Source organism: Carettochelys insculpta, chromosome 1, assembly GCF_033958435.1.
Source record: "Carettochelys insculpta isolate YL-2023 chromosome 1, ASM3395843v1, whole genome shotgun sequence".
Taxonomy (NCBI): domain Eukaryota; kingdom Metazoa; phylum Chordata; order Testudines; family Carettochelyidae; genus Carettochelys; species Carettochelys insculpta.
The window spans coordinates 161920956-161945499 of record NC_134137.1 but is presented as its reverse complement, the minus strand read 5'-3'; the positions used below and the strand labels follow the sequence as shown (position 1 = coordinate 161945499).

General features: G+C 43.6%; 1 protein-coding gene across 11 annotated transcripts in view; it reads left to right on the top strand.

Moving 5' to 3' along the window:
- The window catches only part of DMD (dystrophin), a 2199436-nt gene that overhangs the window by 1974648 nt on the left and 200244 nt on the right, over positions 1-24544 (top strand). For all 11 annotated transcript variants that reach the window (XM_074994601.1, XM_074994607.1, XM_074994584.1 and 8 more), the window contains one exon: positions 10101-10179. In XM_074994601.1, the coding sequence (XP_074850702.1) occupies positions 10101-10179 (79 nt within the window). The remainder of the gene's footprint in view (positions 1-10100; positions 10180-24544) is intronic.

The following is a 24544-nucleotide window of genomic DNA, read 5'->3' as shown; positions in this document are numbered from 1 at the left end:
GTATCAAAACAAAATTGTTTTGATAGTGTACAGACTAGCATGGCTTCCTGTCTGTTACTTGAGAGACTGTGTGGCTGACTATGACTACATCTACACTAGCAAGTTCTTTTGGAAAAGCCAGCCCTTTCTCAAAAGAATACACGACGCATCTATACACAAAATGTGTTCTTTCAGTCCAAAATGAAAAGAATGTGGCTCTTCTTCTAGAAGAACTGCATCAGAAAGAGGGCCTCCTTCCAAAAGCTTTTTTTGAAAAAAAAATAAAGTGTAGATGCTCCGTGGGCCCCATTTTTTGAAAGAGCAGTCCTCCTGGCATTGGACTTTTCGATCCCTGGCCCATTCTTTTGAAAGAGTGGGGACTGTGTGGACATTCTCTTTCTATCTGCTTTTGGTATGTGGATGTGATCTTTCAAAATAAGTTTTTCAGAAGAGACCTTCCAGAAGAACTTCTTTGGAAAGTTCGCTGTAATGTAGACATAGCATATCTTTACATCCTAGTGAAAATGGACAGTGCCATATACTACCCATCCTCTTTCATTCAGCTCTTGCTATTAATATCTTCATGGGACACGTTTTCAAGTTTTCTCTTTGATTTGGCCATTTTGAGTATATTTTTAATTGGCCAAGTTGAAATTGAACACTGTTTTGAATCAGTTGAAACAAGACATTTCTATTTTTAAAACACTATATTTTGAAATAAAAAAGTAGAAACGAAATGTTTCATTTCAACTCTTTCAGTTTACTTCCCTAACTGAAACCATTTATCAAATTTGACAAGAATTTGACAAATAGTTTTGGGCCCTGAAAAATGCTATTAAAATACAATGTAAAAATATTACACCAGCTCTAATTAAGATGTCTTTTCATAATTATTTTTTCACTTTAATTTTCATTTTTTAAGGATAGTTATGAGCTATCTGAGTGTCTTATGTCTAGCTTAGGGGATTCTTAGGTTTACAGATTTTTATATTTTCTCTGTTTGCATGTTCCTCTTGTTTAAATCAGAAGAACTTCTCTCTTTCTTAACCAACTCCTACACCTGAAGTTCACTGTTCTAAGTTAGGGTATACTACAAATGCCAAAGAAGCAACGGCTGATTTTTCACAGTAGGCATATTAAGTCAAGGAGGTATTTTACTGTTTCCTAAGGCTCTTATGCCCGGGGCTTAATAACAGTTCCTGAATTTTTATTACATTTTATTTCCCTTGTTTCATTTGAGGATTAATAAATGTAGTCGAGGTACAATACATGTATCCTAGTGGATTTTAGGATTTCTTATTTTAGAGAAAGAAGGAATTACATAAAGTCGCTGAGATTATCATCTGCCTGAGTATACAGTGCTATCATAACCCAGAAATTCTGGGATTTAAGTTCAGTCTATCTTCAAAAACACCATGGAACAACATTAAGCATTTATATTCACTGTTCCCTTTCCCCCAACCCCCAACTCCAGTCAAGAATATGTGGGATTTTTTAGAAGAAAGAAAAGGAAAAAAAAAAAAACAGAAATGGTTTACTGCGTCCCAACCATGTCAGGATGCAGATCTTTCCACCAATAAATTGTCAAGCCTGGAACTTCATACTGAGACCATGTCTATGCTATATAATATAGTCGACCAGCCAGGCATGGCCCAGCCCCCACCTCCTATCCAACCCCAACTCCCTTCTCCTCACCCTTTGACCACATCACCTAGGGCACTGAAGCTGTTGGCATGGCGACCATGCCACCCAGGTGTTGGGGAAGGGACAGTAAGCTAGGGACCAGGGCTAGCAGGCCACAATGGTCCATCGTTTGCCCACCTCTGTCTTACTGCCTCTGCAGTAATTACTGCATTTTTCATGCCTACACTACCTCCTTCCTTTGGGGATGCGCATCCTCCCCAGAAACATTGAGGCCAAGTTCAGAAGGGCAGCGGTGGTGGGGTGAGAGCTGGGGCCCTCATGTCAGCACCAAACTCCAGATGAGAGATCAGTCAGCTCCATGCTCCCTGCAGAGCTCCCTGCTGGAGCCCAGCTGCTGCCTGGTCTTTCAGTTCCCTGCTCTCCACAATAGGATGCTCCACATAGCAGGGAGCTGCAAAACACAGGACAGTCAGGAGCTCCAGGCAGCATGGGGAGCTGAGAGCCAGGGGGATGGCTGGGCTCCTGCTGGGAGCTCTGTAGGAAGCCCCCGGCCTAGGTTCACAGTGTGAGGCAGTGGGGCTCCAGCTGTCAGGACTGCTGGGGCTCACACCTTAACCTCACCAGCCAGGAAATTGACATTCATGTCAATTTCATGGTTCCAGCTATCAGCCAGCCTGACAGCCAACATGCCATGTAAGTAACACATTGTCTGTCTGCTGCCCTGCCCAAACTACATCAGCTCAAGCCTTATACCTCTTATTGAGGTGGATTTGCTAGTTCAGCCTGGTGGGCTGGTTACAGTGTTGGGAGACATAGGCACCAACTCTTTGGGTGCTCAGCACTCAGGGAAGAAATAATGAGTGTGCAGCATTCACCAGCCACCCACCAATCAGCTGTTCAGCTCTTCACCACCACCGTGCAGCTGCTCCTGCCCACTGCCAATCAGCTCTTCCACAGGAGGTGAGAGGCACTAGGGGAGACGTAGATGAGCAGGGGAGGGCAGGAAGTGGTGGGCAAGGGTGGGGCTTTGGGGAAGGGGCAGACTGGGGGCAGGGCCTTGACAGAGTGGGGGGATGGGCATCCCCCAAAAAAGACAGAAGTGAGTGCCTGGGGCCAGTGGTGCTGACATGATTACTGGGCCCCTGGGCAATGTGGGGGTGCCTGGCTCTGGGCTCCCAGAAAGGGCAGGGCTCAAACGAATCAGCCCTCATCTCTGCCCAGACTGCACTGCCCTCCTCTTGCCAGGACCCTCAGAGCCACCCAGAGTGCACAACATGGGGTTCCAGAGTGCACAGCCCAGCACTCTGGCAGTGATGTAAAGGGCTCAGGGCAATTGCTTCCATCTTCTCCTCCCCCCATCAGCAGGCCAGCTTGTGACAGGGGGAACACTGTAGTATTTAGGCTTACAAAGGCTACGTATACACCATATACACCTGCTGGAGAAAATTGACCGCTCCAGGTCAATCTTCTGGGGTGGCATTTTGCACATGCTTGACTCTGAACTCCTGCTGAACCACATGATAGTAAGGAAGGTCTACGGGAGGAGCACTTCCATCAGCCTTCTGCTGTGAAGACAGGCACAGAAGTCGATGGCTGCAAAATCAATGTTGGTCTGCAGTTCGCATACCAAAAATTGTGTAACAGCCATCAACCTTCAAGGTAAGTCTTGACACAGCCTTTGTTAGGTCAACATACAGCAAGTTACCTCCCTCCGAAACTATTTAGCTTTTTAGTGTAGGCATGCCCTGAGTAACTGTCAAGGCATACAAGGTAAGCGAGTTAATATCTTCAGTTGGTAAAAAAGACAAGCTTTTCAGCTACACAGAGCTTCCTGTCTTCAGACTTCAACTCTGCATAACAGCAGCTCAGAAACAATAGGCATCAATCCCCCTTTTCTCTGTCTTTCCTTAAGTTGCACAAAGTGTACTTATTTAAAGCCAGCCTTATCTTCTGATATGCAAAGAACACAGAGTGACTGAATTCAGGAGCTATTGGAAGTACAGTAGATCAGATCTTCCGGTTTATTGATTTATAAAGAACAGCCTCATACTGGTTTGGCAGCTCTGACTCAGAGAAAAGAAAGAAGCTTTTCAGCAGATAGAAAGAGAAGTGCTGGGTAACATTAAAGAGGGTCTTGTAGGAGCCATTGTTCTTTGATGTGCAGTCAAATTGGATGTGATTGGAGTCAAGGTCAGGATGTTATGGAAATGCTATGAATATGGTGTGGGATTAGAGGAGTGTTTTATTAGGTATTGTATGGATGCATGCTTATTAAATACAGAAAATTACCCTCCTCTCTTTGTAAAAACCATCAGTGGTGGAGCAAATTTTTAACCCCTGACCTTATTACATTTCTGTTGCAGTAAAGCAGCTGCTTGAATGGGATTATTTTATTCGGTTCCTTCCGTCTCTACCATTTTTCCTCTGAATCTCAGCTGGACTGAGCCATCTTTTATGAAGAATTGTCTTAGCTCTTTGTTTATTGCATCTTGTGTGTTTTTTCAGTTAATGATCCCAACCCTACTTTCCTATGTTAATAACTATTTCAAATGTCTGCTATGTATCCTTTGTAATTTGCCTGTGTTTGAATACAGGCAAGCATAATAGTGTAATTAGTTTCTAAGCATTATGCTGCCTGTGCCCTCACATGTCCTTAGAAGAGTGATATTACTCTGACCTCTGAAGACTTATCTGCTGATAATATATTTTAAATGAATAATAATGTGAAAAAGGTAAGCTTAAATGTAAATGTTTTAACTCAGTGAGTGAAATGGATGAGACTTACCTAACCTCCTCCCACCCCATCTCTTCTGCTACGGATCTTAAAATAGAAAATAAAATATTTTGAAACAGTGAAGCATAGTAAAATCCCCCAGCATCTGCAGCCACATTCTTGTTATCATGGAAAGAGTTTTAATACTTGTTTATTTTATCTATGGTGAAGCAGCTGACAAAAATCTGGTGAGGAGCTATTTTATTTCCTTTAATGAGAACTGAGAGCATTTTCTTCCTCTGCATTTTACATTGTGAGTCTGGGATCTGGATCACATTATAGATTTTGACAAAGGTATCCCCGATGAAGTGGGAAGGGGAGATATGAATGCTGTGTCTTCCACTACGCTATTAATGATTCCCTTTCAAAACAGCACATGCAATTGTGGAGTCATTTTAACGGCAGTATAATTTAGCTTAATAATAGTAGTAATGGAAGCTACTGTTCATTTGCGTGAGCATCAGTGACAGAAAATGAAGTCCTTTTCCCTGAGAGAATAAAATGTCATTTTATAAATTGGAGAGGCAAAACTAAGCGTGCTCAGAAAAGACAGAAAAAAATTACCTATTTATTCCCTTATTATTCCATGTCTTGCAAATTAATTAAAAAAGATTTCTAAAGAGATCTGCTCGGAAATAACAGTAGGGCAGGTCACACCCCCAGAAGTGCAAAAGATATAATGTATGTGAAATTGTATGTCCTTTTTTCCCCTAACTTGTTAATTTCATTAAATTTTCACATCATATTGGCATTGATTGCTCATGATTTTTGTCATCTGGTTTTGGTTTTTGGTTTTTGGTTTTCTTCTTTTTTTAAGAAAGCAATTGCTTTCTGTGTCTTCTGTAGTAATATTGACTCATTGTCTCACAGAGCAATTCTGTTGAACTCTTCCAGACTTTTTGGGAAAATATTAAAGTAATTCCTTCATATCATGGGTGATTCAAGAGATTAAAGAATTCTAACTGAGTCCACAATTCTATAATAAACCTCTAGAGACACCTACACATCAAACCTTGTTGGAATATATAGGTGTGCAAGCTAAGGACTGAAACATGAAATAAAAACAACCTGTGTAATAAATCAGGGATGATGAATGGCCTGCATAGAGAAAGTGGTTTACAGATAGTTCACTAGCGTAGCAGCACAAGGGGAGCCTTTGTTGTAGTCCCATTATGTGGTCGTGTACACATTTGTTGTTCCTTTGTGAGTGTGTTTGCACATTCACATACCTATCAATGCTTCCAGAACCAGAAGACCAGAAAAGCTAAGCTTACACTGTTACATGTTTACAAGCAAACTGCACTAAATGCTGTTTGTGCCTTCTAGCCAGTTAGAACTCTAAATGATGGTCAATATCACTCTAAAGAGACAAGGTGGGTAAAGTCGCATTTTTTTATTGGACTAACTTTGATTGGTGAAAGGAATCAGCTTTGAGCTTACAGAGATTGCTTCCTCATGTCTGTGCAGATGTTAATCCAATAAAAGATATTACATTATCCCTTTTTTTCTCTACTATCCTCAGAACAACACAGATGGGTAAAACAACTCTGCAAACAACATCACCTGAAATGTGTTTTGTTGGTTGGTTGTTGGTTGATTTTGGTGAGTTGGAGAGCAGCTAGCTAGGTCAATTGGAAAATTTCCCATTGACCTAGTGCTGTCCATGCAGGAGGTTAGGTCAGTTCAGGGGTACGGATTTTTCATACTGACCTAACTTTCTAGTATAAAAGAGGCCTAAATAACGGACTGATGGACTGCAAATCTTCATTTCTGGAACTATTATAATAAGTGTTGGTAAGCTTCATCCCCTACACTGTATAAAATGTTCTTAGTAACCATATGATATAGCTTTGCTTTGGTTTACTATCTGTAATCTGTTTATCTGATAATCAGATATAAATTCAATGAACTGTGTTGGGATTATTGGGTAATGGGGAGGGGAGAGAGAAGTAACTCCTTTTAAAAACTCTCTTCAAATTTGCTTATGTTTTAAAAGATGAAATTAATGCTTTTAAGCCATATGATTTGTTTTGGAATTGAACAGACACTGCTATATTTCACATTTATCTTGTTTTACATGGTTACACTGTTTTAATTAAACTCACAGTGTTAGTGTCTGATGCGCTGCTGTTGCTCTTTAATTTTCTGTCTTATGATTGAAAGAAAACAACTTCAGAACAAAATTGTGGACAAAGTATAAGATGAAATGTATATATATTTTGCTTAGAATCAATCACAATGAACCAAAAAGAATGCACAATACCATACCTCTGCCTATGGAAGATTTTGATATTTGTTTTAAAATCAGGGTTAAGCAAATTTGGTCTTTAGACCGTCTTTTGATTTTTGGTGTTATTGCTTGTTGAAAAAGATACTATTCAATATAAGAAGAAGACCAAGATCAAAGAAAGTCATAGTCAAGACACACACCCAAACTGTGCTACAGAAACCCATGAATGTTCATGTGGTTGTCTGATTAAATTGGTACTCGTAGGAGTGCCTATCTGAAGCAAAAATAGATTAATTTCTCATTGTCTGCTTAGCAATATGGGTGTTGCCCGTTGAGCTGCATGACATTACATCATGTATTCTTGCATTCAAAAACTGATGGTTGTGAGTGAAATGAATACATTTAATTTAGAGCAGCGGTTCCCAACCTTTTTCGAGACAGGAACTTATTCTGACAATTCAGGAGAACTTTGTGACCCAAGGCAATTCAAAACTGGGGGTTGGGGGGTGGGGAGAAGTTCTCCTCTGGGAAGAGCACTGTCCCTCATCCCCCAGGTTAAACCCTTCTCAGCTAGGGTTGCCAGATTTTTGGAAAATTTACACAGGACAGGAAGCCCCACCTGCAGGATCCCCAGCCAGGGCTTCCTGCCCCGCATAAGATTTCCAAAAGCTGGGGTGGGGGGCAAGGACCCTGGCAGCCATGCACCTGGGAACTGGCTGGGGCTCAGAGCCCAGGCCAGCAGCGCCAGACACAGGATCCCCAGATAGGGGGGTGGGGGCACCCTGTGGTTGGGAGATGGCTGGTGCCTGGAGCCCTGGCTGGCTCTCAGCCCCACCCCAGTCTCCATGCTTAAACTCTCATTCCTCCACCCCCACCTACCTTACACAAGTTCTGCTTGCTGCTGTACCCTGCTGGTCCTTCACTGGGCTGCCACCGCCTCCTCTGTGCATCTCCCCCCAGCCCTCCTACTGCTTTCCCCCACTGCAGTGCAGGCAATTCCCTGCCCTGCTGCGCTGCGGTGGGATTCAATTTAATTGGCTTAATGGCTGGATCCCTCCTGCCTGTCATTAAACCAATTAAAGTGAGTTTAATTTCAGCACGGCAGGACAGGGTCTGGGAGCCAGAGGAGTGAGTGGTGTCAGAGCCACAAATGACTTCTTTAAGAGCTACATACAGCTCAGAGCTGCTCAGCCAGCGACCCTTACTGAATCCAATTGCGAACCATAGGTTGGGAATCCCTGATTTGAACAAATGTTTTTGCTATTTTCATTACAGGCAAATACAAGTTTCTGTGTCAAGATTCATCTCTGAGCAAGTACATTTAGCTAATGTTGAAATTAGTTTTCATTTGCCTTGGGAAAAAAACGAGTTAAATTTTAGAAAACAAAGAATTGCTTTTGTTTAATTATTTTTTGTAATTAAATGGGAGGTTATTGTTGTGTGCCCATGAGAGAAACTATTCATATACTATTACTATTATATTTATAGTAAAATAATATAATAAGATAGGAAGCCTCTTGATGTAGCCGGATTTTTTTCTATGGAAGTCAGAGGTAAATCCTCTATTGGCTTCAATTTGAACAGGCACAAGTACAAGCATGTTGATAATAATAATAATTTTAAGTAGTTGCTCATGTGTAGCTTTTACTATGAACACTAACTCAATCATTTTATAATGGTTTTCAAGTTTGTAGAAGTCATGGGGAAAAAACTGTGCAGACTTCAGTACTGTATCACTGAAAGTGTATGTACTATGTGCCATATGCGTATACATGCAATACACTGATGCTTTGATAAACAGTACTGTGTGGATTGCCAGGGATAATAACTTTTTATTGCTTTTGATTAGTCCTGGAGAGTAATCTAGGCTTCTTTGTGTTTTATTCATCTTTACATTGACAAACCACACCTTTATACATAGCTAGATAATTATTTCCAGGCTAGCAACTGAATCTTTATATAGTTGTTCCGTTTACAAATGCACAGTGGAGTATAGTGTGTTTAATTTTGCTCTGTTTACATATTAACCTAAAATCTCAGTTTGTGTTCTGCCCAGAGGTCACACTATTTGTAGACATAGATTTTCTACAGTTTCATATAATACATAGAATTTTATGGTCCCTTAAATATCAGTGGGCTCAAATATCTAGGGGCTCCAAAAACTAAACCCATAATCGCATGCTCAGATTGATCATTGTCGTAGCATAAAAATGTTGATGTCCATTGCAAGCCTCTCAGATAAGCTCCGAGGACTGTGCCAGTCCAATTGCCTTTTTTTTTACCATCTTTGGTTTTCATTTTCCTTTGTTTCCTATGGGCATAGTTTTTGAAGCCCCTAGACATTTCAGCCCACTGCCTGTTAAGGGACCATAAAATTTGATGTATTATATGAAACAGTAAAAATTCTGTGTCTGTGAATGGTGTGACCTTTGGGTGGTACACAAGCATAATTGTAAACAGCAGTTGTGTCTTCATGCAATGCAGTCCAAGAAGGCACTTAAAACAATTTCTTCATAAGGTACTGGGAATACAGGTTCAAGGGGATGGAAGTCAATTGAATTACAGAAGAAAGAATGTGCTACTACCCAAATGCTATCGATTATCAACACTGTGGCACTATACAAGTTCAGTTGGCATCTCCAGACAAAATAAGCTTACTTCTTTTATACTTAAATTATCTTTTATGACTGTATAATCTCACAAAATTCATTTACAATCAAATTCAGTTGATAAGAGAAGAGAATGTTTCCCATTTTGATATTTGCAAGAGAGAGAATAGAATATTTTTTATCATTTCGGGTGGAGACCATTCTGATGACTTAATAGAAAGGGACCGAAAAGGGACTTTAAGAGCCATCTACAGAGGGAATACTCAGAACTAACATGCATATTTAAATTTGACACATTAACATGTGGTTTGAACAGAGACAGCAATTGCCTGATCCATTATAAGGACTCTTTTACATATTTTGATGTTTTATCTAACTCTTACCTTCTTCCCCCCAAACCATCCCTCGTTCTTCTGATTTAACAACCTTGATAACAATTTTTGGACCTCTGTGCTTTATATATTGAGTCTGTTCTGGTGGAGCTGTAGATCTGAAGAAGTGGTTCTGTCCCACGAAAGCTCATCACCTAATAAATTATTTTATTAGTCTTTGAAGTGCTACATGACTGCTTTTTTTGTTTTGATAGAATACAGACTAACACAGCTATTTCTCTGTCATTAATAGAAAGGAGTTTCTCAGTCTATTTATTGTGGACCTCAGCCAACGCCTTTGAAATTATTGGAAAAACTTTGTCAAACTCATTGGTCTTCGATCCAACCCAATAGAATATAATCAAACCTTTGGTTTGAAAATTGTTGCATGTGTTCTTCTTTTGTGTTACACAAAACAAAACAAGACACCTAACTTTAATTGCTATTTGTCACATGTTTAACAAAGGAATAAGTTTTTCTCCTCTTTTTCCTAGGTGGCCATTGATGAGCGGATCAGACAGTTGCATGAAGCCCACAGGGATTTTGGCCCCACCTCTCAGCACTTCCTTTCCAGTAAGTCATTTGTAGTTTTTTCTTGCATAATTTGGGCAGTGCTTCTTGTAAGTTAAAATCTCAATTAAATATTCAGCCTTGCCAGTGGTCATTTTAAACCTCATTGTAGATGATTTTCAAACTCAACGGCAAAAATTAATTGTGGGCTTAAACTTGTTATGAAGTGTAGTGATTTCAATAAAATCCAGTATAGATGGGAAAAGCCTACCAGAATCAGGTTTCCTTACATCTCTCTCCTCCAGAGCAGAATTATTCTACCTCTCCACAATTCCATACTTGTCACTATAGTTTAAGGCTTCCAGTTGTGAGTTATTACTGATTAATTATATAAAATCGAGTGTATGATGAATATAATATTTCAAGCTTGTACAGTACCTGAACTCTAAGTGCTTTATAAATTTTCTGCATATATTTTTGAGTTCATATATTTTTGTTATATGAGGTATAAAAATGATCACAGAGCAGTAGTTTTTAGATATGTGCATAGTATATATAATAAAAAAGTGGCATTAACGGGAAAAAAACACCACACTAATTATTGATACCAAGTTTTATATTGCAAATCAACACTACATATTAAGGATCAATACTAGTCCAATAAAACCCTGCTTTCGGCTTCCAGATGTTTTGTCTGGGAGGAAAAATCATAAATTTGAGCAAGGCTGAAATTTAGCATTTGCAGCAATCAATCTATTTACATAGATACAAAAAATAATGAGCCCTACTGTCCCATTAAACTGTTAGGTATTAGAAATAAATGCACCGATGAGCAGATAGATGTCCTTGTTAGTTTCTTTCGGAGTAGCTGCTTACATTTCTGTATCTTTAAGAGGGTGGTCATTCTGGAAATTTAGTTCAATAAAATGGGGTAGTCTTGTTATGGAGAAACTTAGAAACTTGAAACCCAACAAAAATATAGAATAGTTGGTTTTTGGGTTACTGTTAATTTTTTTTTCTTCCTTACTGCAATAAATATACCACTGAACCAGTGGACTATCTCTACTGTTAAGGTAACCCATACATTTGTGTTTGGTTCAACTCTGGTTATTGACTGTGAATCAATATTAGTTAACCACTGGAACAATGTAACAAGGGATTTGGTGGATTTTTTTTCTCACTGGAAACCTTTTAAATTCAGATTGGCTTTTTTTCTAAAAGGTATGTTTTAATTAAAACAAGCAGAATTAATTCAGGGAAGTACAGTGGCTTGTCTTCCACAGGACCTAGTCTCCTCCTCCCTCACTGCATGTTTCTCTTAGTCTTTGTCTGCTTTCTATCTGAGGCTGCGTCTACACTATGAGATAAAATTAATCAATCTGGATTTTGTAACTGTGAAATTCATAAATTCGATTTTGACCATCTTCACCTCCCCACGTGCACCTCACAAAGGTGACTTATTGCTGCCACGCTCAATTGGCAAACATCGACTGTTACAGCAGTGCATTGTGGGACCCGCTACCACAGTTCCCTCAACCCTGTTGCATTCTGGGTATGCTCACTGGTTTTTGGTATCATCTTCCCATATTACATTGCCCTCATTCCTGTGCTTAGCAAATGTCCATTTTTCCCATCAGAAGAAAGGAAAAGTAGGGCAGCCACAGAGATGGCAAAGTTAACAGAAATCTCTTTCTTCTGTAACTGAATTATCAAGGATTTCACAAAAACCAGCAAGTGTGTGTCTTCTCAACTGGCCATCCACTGACTGTCCCTCCTCCTGTGATTGCATCCAATCCCTGAAAATAATACAGGGATAATGAAAAGCTTGAACTAAGAGTTGATAGTACAGTTTTTGAAAAAAGAGCGTTCCTGGGGGCAGAGGGGGTATTTTGCTTCCCAGTCCACTATACAGCTTTTGTGCTCAGTCTGAGTTCTCAGCTGACCTCCACCCATTCTTCTCTGTGTGATGGGGTGCAAAGAAAAGGATAGAAAAGGCTAGGAAGAAAGGCATAGCCAACAGAGGGGATGGTAGTAAAATCTCATACACTGAACTTGTAAAGGAAACAGGAGTCTCAGCTGGCCCTCTACATACTGCTCCCTGTGTTTTGTGGGGGTCAAAGCATGACGAAAGAGGATAGGAAAGGTTAGGGAAAAGATTTTATAACTGAAATATCAAAGATATTGCAAAAAGCAGCAGGTGTCTGCAATGGGCAGCAAGTCCCTGAAAATATTTTTGGTGGGCGGTGGGGAGGCCAGGGTCTGTGGCTACAGAGCTGGTTGAGATTCTCAGTCACCAGGGGAGACTTCCCCCTCCCTCAGCAGCATCAGGCCCCCAAATATCTTAGCCGCCAGGGGAGATTGGCAGCAAGCCCCTGAATATCTTAGCCACTGGGGGAGATTTCCCCCTGGCGGCAGCAAGCCACGCCCCCCCCAACCCGGTTCCTTGATGGAGCATGGAAGGTGGGGCATGTAGGGACTAAGTGGGAAGGTTAATTCAAGTAGCCTGCTTGAATATGTTAGCTGCCAAGGAAGCCTTCCCTCTGGCAGCAGGAAGCCACCCCCGATCCTTGTTGGGCATGCGGTGAACGGGGGTTTCAGTGGGGGGTCAGTTGAAGTAGTCCCTCTGAGTATGTTAACCATCAGGCTTGACTTCTCCCTGGTGGCAGAAAAAGGCCTCAAAAATATTTTTGGTCGGAGCCCAGTTGAAGTAGTAATTCATGCAGCAGAAAGGCCCCAATTATATGTTTAGGGTGGCAGGCCAGTTGAAGTAATTCCCCAGAATATCTTAACAGCCAGGCAGACTTCCCCTGGTGGCAGCAAGCCCTCAAACATGTTAGCTGCTGCGGGAGACTTTCTCACAGAGGCTCCAAGACCCCCAGTTCCTTGGTGGCATGTGGGGGGGTTATGGAGGGTGGCCAGTTGAAGTAGTCCCCCTGAATATCTTAGCCACTGGGGGAGACTTCCCCCCTGCAGCAGCAAGCCCCTGAAATTCTTTCGTGCTGGGGGAGAATTCCCCCAGCAGGAGAAAGGCCCCAAAATATTTTTAGTGGGGGACCAGTAGTAGCATTCCCACCCTATTATCTTAGCACTCCAGGGAGACTTCTGCCAGCAGCTACAAGCCTCTGAAATTCTTTCTTGCCCTTTGAGCCCTAACTGTGCTCAAGCCAGGACATGGTTCTGCCTGGCAGCATGATCAGCACCAAATGGCAGGCCCGTCCTTTTTTGGGTCAGGGGCTACCCACATGATGTGGCAGAGCATGGGAAAGATCCTAACTGTGTGGTGCCTGTCGGGGAGTGAGGGGAGGGTCACACACACATGTAAGATGCTGAGAAGAAGTTTCTCGGCCTCTTATGCGAGCACGACCCCCACAACAGCCTTTCTGCCATGTGGTGCAGCAGGAGAGTGGCTGGCACCAGGCAGAGCAGAAAAAAATACCAAGTGTAGAACTAGAACCTCAAACTCCCTGCAAGGGCTATTTGTAATGCGTAGATGCGCTCGCAGTGCTAATAGCAAAGAAAGAGAGACATTTCTCAGGCTCTCATACAAAGTGACCCCACAGCCACAGCCTTTCTAGTCCTGATTCGAAATTCATGAAGGTCTTCCTGTTACCTAATGCCTGCTCACCTGGAGAGCAGCAGCCAGAGCAGAGCTCTGTGGGGTGTTGTGGGTTACATATGGGACATCTCTGGAGACTAATAAATTTGATTTTAAGACATGGTGCTACCACACACTGGCCTTTAATCAAACTTTTGAATTCAAGCTTGACGCTACACCCAGCAGGTACCAACGATACTGTGATATAGGGCTCCCTAAATCAAGCTAATGGTATTTCCCGTGAAGACAGTCACGTGGTAATATCGAGCTGACTGCCTTAAATTTGAATTTATCTCATAGTGTGGACACAGCCTGAGAGGCATAAAGTTTACTGCACGGGACCACTAGATAATCTAATTTGACCTTCTATGGCTACGTCTACACGTGAAGCCTACATCGAAGTAGCCTATTTCGATGTGGCGACATAATTTCGATGAATAACGTCTACACGTCCTCCAGGGCTGGCAACGTCGATGTTCAACATCGACGTTGCGCAGCACCACATCGAAATAGGTGCAGCGAGGGACCGTGTACACGCCACAGTAGCACACATCGAAATAAGGGTGCCAGGCACAGCTGCAGACAGGGTCACAGGGCGGACTCAACAGCCAGCCGCTCCCTTAAAGGGCCCCTCCCAGACACACTTGCACTAAACAGCACAAGATACACAGAGCCGACAACGAGTTGCAGACCCTGTGCATGCAGCATGAATCCCCCGCTGCAGCAGCAGCAGCCAGAAGCCCTGGGCTAAGGGCTGCTGCACACGGTGACCATAGAGCCCCGCACGGGCTGGAGAGACAGCGTCTCTCAACCCCCCAGCTGATGGCTGCCATGGAGGACCCCACAATTTCGACGTTGTGGGATGCGGATCGTCTACACAGTCCCTACTTCGACGTTGAACGTCGAAGTAGGGCGCTATTCCAATCCCCTCATGAGGTTAGCGACTTCGACGTCTCGCCGCCTAAAGTCGAAGTTAACTTCGAAATAGCGCCTGACGCGTGTAGCCGTGACGGGTGCTATTTCGAAGTTAGTGCCGCTCCTTCGAAGTAGCGTGCATGTGTAGACACAGCTTATGTGTCACAGGCTATCTGTATCACCCAGCACCCTCACACTATATCCAACAGCTCAGCTTCAAATTGCACATGTGAGAATTCACAGTTGACAAGTATTTCCAACCTATTTAGCATTAGTTTGGAATGAGATAGGATGGGCCTCTTCTATGGATAAGGGTGAAAGATACCACTTAGACCTTCTTAGATTATTATTATTATTATTATTATTATTATTATTCAGAGATAAACCCTGGGATAGCAGAAGACAATGACTTGAGCTATGTTCATTTACTCCTATGAGTAAACCTCACATGACCAAAGTAAATGGTAACCACTTTTCACATGGCAGCCACAGTGTGGAAATAAAGGTTTACAAATAATCTTGATAAATCCATAGTTCTCGAAAGGGGCAAGTAGGGCCCATAAGAAAAATATTTACAGTTGTGGTCCTTGCATAGTTCGTCTAGGTAGAAGCTTTGTGGAAGGATCAAAAATCCCCAGTTTAGCGGAAGAATGGCCCTTATTTAAACTCATTGTTCAACTCTATAACAAACCATTATTGTCTGGCTTTGCCTGCAATGCAAACGCCTCCCCCCATAACTTTAGCTAGGATGTTTTGAAGTGCACTGAAAGACCACTTGAATGAGCTTCAAAGCTTCAAGGCAGAGATTGAAATGAAGCAGCTTGGAAGCCACGTCTTTGGCCTATTGTACTGGGATTAAACAAAAGTAAACAGCAGAACTTTATTTAAGAGATTGTATCAATGGAATAGAACACAGTCACAGAATAATGGTCTCCTGCTGCTTGATGTATTCCAGGGGGAAACCAACCAAAGCATTTATCAAAAGTATATGTTGAGACACAGATTTTATTTTCAATGAAATAGACAGTCTTTGCCAATGTTGCATTAAAATGATTTTATTTCTACCTTGCCACATGATAGATAAATGATGCAGGTGTAATCATTCTGCCTGAAAGACATTGGCATTCAGAACTATATAGCTTTATCAAACAGTTCCATTTAGATTGGCATAGAGGGCAAATATGTTTTTCAACCCATCAGAAATAAATTCAATCTTAAAAGTATAGCTATTCATACCATATTCTAATTTTAGAAGTAAACTGGTTTCTAAATTGGTTATTCACACTTTACCACACGTAAGCATCCTGTTTAGGAATCTGGTGAATGTAGGTGGGAAATTAACAATGCCAGAGCTGTTTGGGAAATCAAAACCAGCTGCCATATTACACCACATCTACATAAGGGCTGATGACAAAATGCAGTCTAAATATTGTTCAAATCTGTGCCCTGTTTTACCCGAATCCTGAGAGTTTGGGAAGAAGGAGGCAAAAGAAAAGGTTTTGATTTTAGGCCATTTTTGTTTAATGAATTTAAAATAATATTAACTGTCTACATGAGGGGTCAGCAACCTTTCCAATGCAGAGTGCCAAAATGGGACCTTTTGACCTGTATGTACTGTCTGAGTGCAGGCGATATATTTTAAAGCTGCTAATAGTCTTACTCACAGCAGCTTCATTAATAAATGAATGAAGATGCAGAGCTTTACCATTTAGGTGGTGGTTGGCGGCGTTAGCTGGTCTTTTCTTAATTCACGGGCGGCAGGGCTTGAAGCAAGCTCCCTGCTGCATGGGGGAGGAGGGGTAGGGCTGAACTCCTGCCTGGGGTGTTGATGAAAATCAGCTCGCGTCCCACTTTTGATGCTCGTGCCAGGGGTTGCTGACCCCAAATCTACATTAACCAGTGGACATAAAATCAAACTTAACCCTTCCCCTCTCTCTTCACTTACCCATTTTGCCTAGTACAGGAGTAGACAAAAGGAGACTTGAGGGGCTTTCATTCCCTTGTCAAGGTGCGCAGCTAGGATAAGTATAAATAGCAATGTAGCTGTCGTGCCCCAAGTAGTGGCAGCAGATATGCAGCTTTGATTTGCCCAATACAGACCTGCCTGTAAGCAGTGGGCATGTACTTGCTTCCACTGTCCATGCTATTGTGGCTACACAGCTATTTGTGCTCACTCTAGCTCTGTGAAAACTAGCCTGCTAAGTGTATGCAAGCCTGGGAATCACACCATTAGTTCATAGTGCAGATGTAGCTTAAATTGCCATGTTTTTTACAGCAAGCACTTTGGAGTTGTGCTAACCTCTATTTTGATTGTGACTTCACCTCCTGAGCTTTTAGCAGGTGTAGCCTTCATTACATGAAATATTGTTTGAAAAAGAGGTATATCTTCTCTCTAGAAAGTCTTTTGACCTGTCTGCTGCCAAGCCTGCTTCCCAGTTGAGTAAAGTTAAAACAAAAACTTTCATATAAATCCAGTATTTCACTTTAGCAGGCATAATTTATATCAGACACCTACTCTTACATTGCCTACCAGTTTCAAGAAAATCATAGATTTTTATGTCAGAAGGCAACCCTGTGAATGGTCGGCCTTAACACCTGCTTCAAGTCCAGCATTTGTGTTTGAATACATAATGTATGTTATGGGAGGGATAGCTCAGTAGTTTGAGCATTGGCCTTATAAACCTAGGGTTGTCAGCTCAGTCCCTGAAGGGCCCATTTAGGGATCTGGAGCCAACAGATTTAAAACAAAACCAGGGGATGGTGCTTAGCCCTGCTGGGAGAGTGGACTCAATAACCTCCCCAGGTCCCTTCCAGCTCTGTGTGATGTACATCTCTTCAGAAAACAGTCAAGTTTGAGTTACAAATTGCCACTGATAAGATTCCCCCACAGACACACTTTGTTGCCTGGCTTTTTAATCTGAATTTGTTTAGCTTTAACTCCCAGCAATTTGCTCTCATTGTACATTAAAATACTGCTTCTTGGTATTGTAATAACTTTAAAGCTGGCTTTTTATTTGAAAAAACAAATGTATTGTATGTCTTAGTTACTATGAGCCAGCTCCTGAATAGCATCAAATCAGATCTGGGTGTGGATGAGAAGGTGTCAGGAGCAGCAGGTATGGAAAGTGTTTTCAGCTCCCAAATCCTGGACCATTCCGGTCTGGTTCTAGGAGCAAAGGAGATTAATTCAGGGCTGTCCAGTACATACATACACACACATGTGGGAGTTGAATGACAGAACTGGTTTTATTTCCTTTAAAATACTGGATATACTACAAGTATTTACAAAATCTTCCAGAAGCATTAATACTTAGCAATGTGAGAGCTGGCAATGGCTTTGCAAGTTCTTTGGCTACACAAAGCAGCAGGCACTCTGCAATGGTAAATCTACCTTGTATTTACATCCTTCCCAGCAGCACTAACTAGAGGGCTATTCTTTCGGGAATTGTGATGTCAGAGCATCAGCTGGCCAGCACCAACATCTGCCATCATCCCTATGCACCTTGCTTGTGTTGTGCTACTTCTGGGCCCAGACGTCTCACCCTATGTGCCTCCCAGTGAAGAGTGACGTCAATTCATGCATTTTAAATGGGTTGTGCAGCACAATGAAAGCAAGTGAGGCTATGAAAGGGCAAGTTACTGATGGCAACAACACTCAAAGGAAAATTGGCCCAGGAGGGTTCCTCTACCTGGATTTATATCACACATATATCCACCACAGAGTAGTTAGCTCTGAGTTAAAGTTGCTGGCTGCATATTGCACCAATTCAACTGTAATAATCAAAGAAATAAGTCGTCAACACCCTAGCTAAACTCCAGCCCTGAGGTGCCGCTCTCAGGCTTATCTACTTCTTCTCGCCCATAGCTCTGCATTCATCCTGAACAGCTGTCAGGCAGGAGCTCTTGAACTCCTGCCATGTTTACTGGTTATTTGTTTATATGATTTGGTGACTAAACATAGGATGGTTGGGATTTGCATAAATGACTTTTCAAGTAACTTGTCCACAGAGGCATATGAGGTCAGGTTGCAGGTTGCAAATAGCTGGATACAAGATATAATTTTGTCTGTAGTGTCTAGGAAAAAATATTGGTAACCTGTGTCCTAGTTATTGTTCAGAATTGGGTATGTTGGGAGTTAGGCTGCATCCACACCATGAGATAAATTTGAATTTAAGGCAGTTAGCTCGATATTACCAGGTGACTGTCTTCACTGTAAATACCATTAGCTTGATTTAGGGAGCACTAATATCAATATCACAATATCATCAGAACCTCCTGGGTGTAGCGTCAAGCTCAAATTCAGAAGTTCGATTAAAGGCCAGTGTGAAAACACCACATCTTAAAATCAAATTTATTAGTCACCAGAGTAGGTTGGGGAGGGTCCTATGGTGATGGTAGCTGGGGGGAGGGGCAAAAGGTAGGGAGAAGTGTCATGGCTCCACAGGGAGCTATGGTGACTCATGCTGACAGGGAGGTATGAAGTAGTATGATCCTTAACCACATTCTCCACAACTCCACACCCCACTGCCTTGTGGGTTATCCTGGGAAGGAGGAAGGCTAAGGGAGTAAACCCTGACAGAAAACCCGGAGTGGAGTCCGAAGGCGGTTCAGTGTCAACTTCTGGCACTGTCCCGGCAACTCCTGCAGCTGAGCTGGTACCAGACGTGGAGCTTATCCTCTCCTTTGGACTATATCAGTAAAGCCGAGAGGGGGACACTGGTGTCTGGGCAGCCCAGAGTCTCCATAACAAATGCCCAGGCTCGCGCCCGGAGAGGTACTCCAGCATCACTGAACAGCGTTGCATCAACACGGGAGGCAACAGTTACCGGTTATAAGCTCTTGCTCGATTGGCGTAGAGAACGAGCGCCAGGGGTTGCCTTCGACGGTGGGAGAGATCCTCGCATCTCACTGGACAGTCACCGCCCGCCTCAAGCTGGGCAGCCCCCAGCCAATAGGGTACTGTCCTGCCACAGTTCACCTGCCTCGCTGGGTGCATGAGGCTTAAGGTTCCTGAACCTGACAAGTGACTGAAATTTGGGCATCAGGCAAACCAATAAGAAAATCAACAAGAAATGAGAAACATCAACAATTCAAGCTTGCTTGCTGGAATGTGTGGACCATGCTGACCGGCTTGACTGAAGATCTTCAGGCCATCAGTGACACCCGCAAGACCGCTGTCATCAATGAGGAACTGAAGAGGCTCCGAGTTGATATCGCTGCACTGCAAGAGACGCGACTTGCAGATTTGGGATCTCTAAAGGAAAAGGACTACACCTTTTTCTGGCAGGGTAAAGCCCAAGAAGAACCCAGAGAGCATGGTGTTGGCTTCGCTGTCAGAAACACCCTTCTACAAATGGTTGATTTAGTCATGGGCGGATCAGAAAGACTTCTTCGGATCATGCTTCAAACGTGCGCTGGTCCTGTCCACCTGATCGGCGCTTATGCCCCAACCCTGTACACCACACCAGAAGTAAAAGACAAGTTCTATGACGTGCTTAGTGCTGCTGTAGCACAAATACCTGCTCGTGAACAACTGTACATCTTGGGTGACTTCAATGCAAGAGTTGGAGCTGATTGGGCCTCATGGCCTTCCTGCTTAGGACACTTAGGTGTGGGAAAAATGAATGAAAATGGACAGCGTCTCCTTGAACTGTGCACGTACCACAATCTGTGCATCACAAACACATTCTTCTGAACGAAGCCACAGTACAGAGTGTCGTGGAGACACCCACGCTCGAAGCACTGGCATCAACTAGATGTGGTCATCACTAGGCGTAACAACCTCAAAAACATCCTTCTGACACACAGCTATCATAGTGCTGACTGCGATACAGATCACTCGCTAGTTTGCTCCAAGCTCAAGCTGAGACCCAATAAGCTGTACCGCTGTAAACCTTCTGGAAGGCCCCGCATTGACGCCAGAAAGACGGCAAACTCGGAGAAAGCTGAAAAGTTCAGAGAGACCCTCCAGGAAAATCTGCGCAGCGGCCATGGGGGCATCGATGCGACATCCAAATGGCAACATCTGAGGGACACAGTTTACAACACGGCCTTGTCGGTGTTTGGAAGAAGAGCTAGAAACACGAACGACTGGTTCGAAGGTAACTCTGATGAGATGATTCCAGTCATTGAAAAGAAACGTGCTGCACTCCTGGAGTACAAATGCTCACCGAGCCAGAGTACCCAGCAAGCACTTTGAGAGGCCAGAAGAACAGTACAACAGACAGCCAGGCGCTGTGCCAACAACCACTGGCTCCAGTTATGCAGCAGCATCCAGACCTGTACCGACTTTGGTAATCTCAGAGGAATGTACGAGGGTATGAAGAAGGCATTAGGACCCACCCAGAACAAGATGGCACCTCTGAAATCCAAATCTGGTGAAGTCATCGCTGACAAAGCCAAACAGATGGAGCGCTGGGTTGAGCACTACTCCGAGCTGTACTCACACGAGAATGTTGTGGTTGACGCAGCCCTCGATGCCGTCGAGCTACTACCAGTAATGGACGAAATGGATCAAGAACCGACTGTGGATGAACTGAGGACAGCCATCGACAGCATTGCAGCAGGAAAGGCCCCTGGTCAGGATGGTATACCACCAGAGGTAATGAAATGTGCCGCGGACACACTCCTGGAACCCCTGCATGAGCTGCTGTGCCTGTGCTGGAAAGAGGGTGAGGTTCCACAGGATATGCGTGACGCTAACATTGTAACGTTGTATAAGAACAAAGGAGACAGAAGCGACTGCAACAACTACCGTGGAATCTCCCTCCTAAGCGTCACTGGTAAACTGTTAGCTCGCGTCATCCTTGGCAGACTCCAGAAGATTGCTGAGAGGGTGTACCCCGAATCGCAGTGCGGATTCCGTGCAGAGAGGTCTACCGTTGACATGGTCTTCTCTCTAAGGCAGCTGCAGGAGAAGTGCAGGGAGCAGAGAAAGCCACTCTACATAGCCTTCATCGACTTGACCAAGGCTTTTGACTTGGTCAGCAGGGATGGTCTGTTCAAACTGCTCCACAAGATAGGCTGTCCTCCACGGTTACTCAAGATGATCCAGTCGTTCCACGAAAACATGAGAGGAACCATCCAATATGACGGCGCATTATCAGATGCTTTCAGAATCAGGAGCGGCGTCAAACAAGGATGCGTACTTGCTCCGACACTGTTCGGGATCTTCTTCGCACTCCTCCTGAAGCATGCCTTTGGATCTTCAACAGAGGGCATCTTGCTGCACACAAGATCTGATGGGAAACTGTTTAACCTTGCAAGGCTGAGAGCTAAGACTAAGGTGCAAGAAGTCCTCATCAGAGACATGCTGTTCACAGATGATGCTGCTGAAGTGTCTCACACAGAAGACCAGCTTCAAAAACTGCTGGATCAGTTCTCCACAGCGTGCAAGGACTTTGGGCTTCCCATCAGCCTAAGAAGACAAATGTACTTGGTCAAGATGTTGCTGAATCCCCATCAATCAGCATTGACAACTATACATTAGAGGTTGTCCACGAGTTCGTTTACCTCAGGTTCACCATCACTGACACCCTGTCGTTGGACACTGAGCTAAATAGGAGGATCGGAAAAGCGGCCACAACTCTGTCCAGACTCAGCAAGAGAGTGTGGAATAACAACAAGCTGTACACTCACACCAAAATGCAAGTCTACAGAGCCTGCATCCTCAGCACCCTCCTTTATGGCAGCGAGACTTGGACCCTGTATGCCCGCCAGGAAAAGAGGCTGAACGTCTTCCACTTGCGCTGCCTCAGGCGCATCCTTGGAATATCATGGAAGGACAGAGTTACCAACACAGCCGTCCTCGAGCAAGCTGGAATCCCAACCATGCACACCCTCCTCAGGCAGCGTCAGCTCCGCTGGCTTGGCCACGTCCACAGGATGAACCAGTCAGCATGGTTTCTGCAGAGGGAAGTCGTGTCTAACTAATCTATTAGAATTCTTTGAAGGGGTTAATAAACATGCGGACAAGGGGCACCCAGTGGACATAATATACCTAGATTTCCAGAAAGCCTTTGACACGGTCCCACACCAAAGGCTTTTATGTAAATTAGGTGGTCATGGGATAGGAGGAAAGATCCTTTCATGGATCGGGAATTGGTTAAAAGACAGAAAACAAAGGGTTGGAATAAATGGTAAATTTTCACAATGGAGGGGGGTAACTAGTGGTGTTCCCCAGGGGTCAGTCCTGGGACCGATCCTGTTCAACTTGTTCATCAATGATCTAGAAAATGAGGTAAGCAGTGAGGTGGCAAAGTTTGCAGATGACACCAAGTTGTTCAGGACAGTCAAAACCAAAACAGATTGTGAAGAACTGCAAAAAGATCTCAGCAAACTGAGTGATTGGGCAGCAAAATGGCAAATGAAGTTTAATGTGGGTAAGTGTAAGGTAATGCATGTTGTAAAAAATAACCCAAATTACACGTACAACATGATGGGGTCAAATTTAGCTACGACAGATCAGGAAAGGAATCTTGGAGTTATAGTGGATAGTTCTCTGAAGACATCCACGCAGTGTGCAGCGGCAGTTAGTAAGGCAAATAGGATGTTAGGAATTATTAAAAAAGGGATCAATAATAAGACAAAAGATATTATACTTCCCCTATATAAAACTATGGTACGCCCACATCTTGAGTACTGCGTGCAGATGTGGTCTCCTCACCTCAAAAAAGATATATTGGCATTAGAAAAGGTTCAGAAAAGGGCGACTAAGATGATTAGGGGCTTGGAACGGGTCCCATATGGGGAGAGGCTAGAGAGACTGGGACTTTTCAGTTTGGAAAAGAGGCGATTGAGGGGCCATATGATAAAGGTATATAAAATCATGAATGGTGTGGAGAAAGTGAATATAGAAAAATTATTTACCTTTTCCCATAATACAAGAACTAGGGGACACCAAAGCTGCGTCTACACGTGCACGCTACTTCGAAGTAGCGGCACTAACTTCGAAATAGCGCCCGTCACGTCTACACGCGTCGGGCGCTATTTCGAAGTTGAAATCGACGTTAGGCGGCGAGACGTCGAAGTCGCTAACCCCATGAGGGGATGGGAATAGCGCCCTACTTCGACGTTCAACATCAAAGTAGGGACGTGTAGACGATCCGCGTCCCGCAACATCGAAATAGCGGGGTCCTCCATGGCGGCCATCAGCTGGGGGGTTGAGAGATACTCTCTCTCCAGCCCTTGCGGGGCTCTGTGGTCACCGTGGGCAGCAGCCCTTAGCCCAGGGCATCTGGCTGCTGCTGCTGCAGCTGGGGGTCCGTGCTGCGTATACAGGGTCTGCAACTAGTTGTTGGCTCTGTGTATCTTGCACTGTTTAATGAAAGTGTGTCTGGGAGGGGCCCTTTAAGGGAGCGACTTGCTGTTGAGTCCGCCCCGTGACCCTGTCTGCAGCTGTGCCTGGCTCCCTTATTTCGATGTGTGCTACTTTGGCGTGTAGACGTTCCCTCGCTGTGCCTATTTCGATGTTGGGCTGAGCAACGTCGAAGTTGAACATCGACGTTGCCAGCCCTGGAGGACGTGTAGACGTTATTCATCGAAATAGCCTATTTCGATGTCGCAACATCGAAATAAGCTATTTCGAAGTTGGGTGCACGTGTAGACGTAGCCCAAATGAAATTGATGGGTAGTAGGTTCAAAACTAATACAAGGAAATTTTTCTTCACACAACGCACAGTCAACCTGTGGAACTCCTTGCCCGAGGAGGCTGTGAAGGCCAGGACTCTATTAGGGTTTAAAAAAGAGCTTGATAAATTTTTGCAGGTTAGGTCCATAAATGGCTATTAGCCAGGGATAAAGTATGGTGCCCTAGCCTTCAGAACAAGGGCAGGAGATGGATGGCAGGAGATAAATCACTTGATCATTATCTTCTGTTCTCCTTCTCTGGGGCACCTGGCATTGGCCACCATCGGCAGA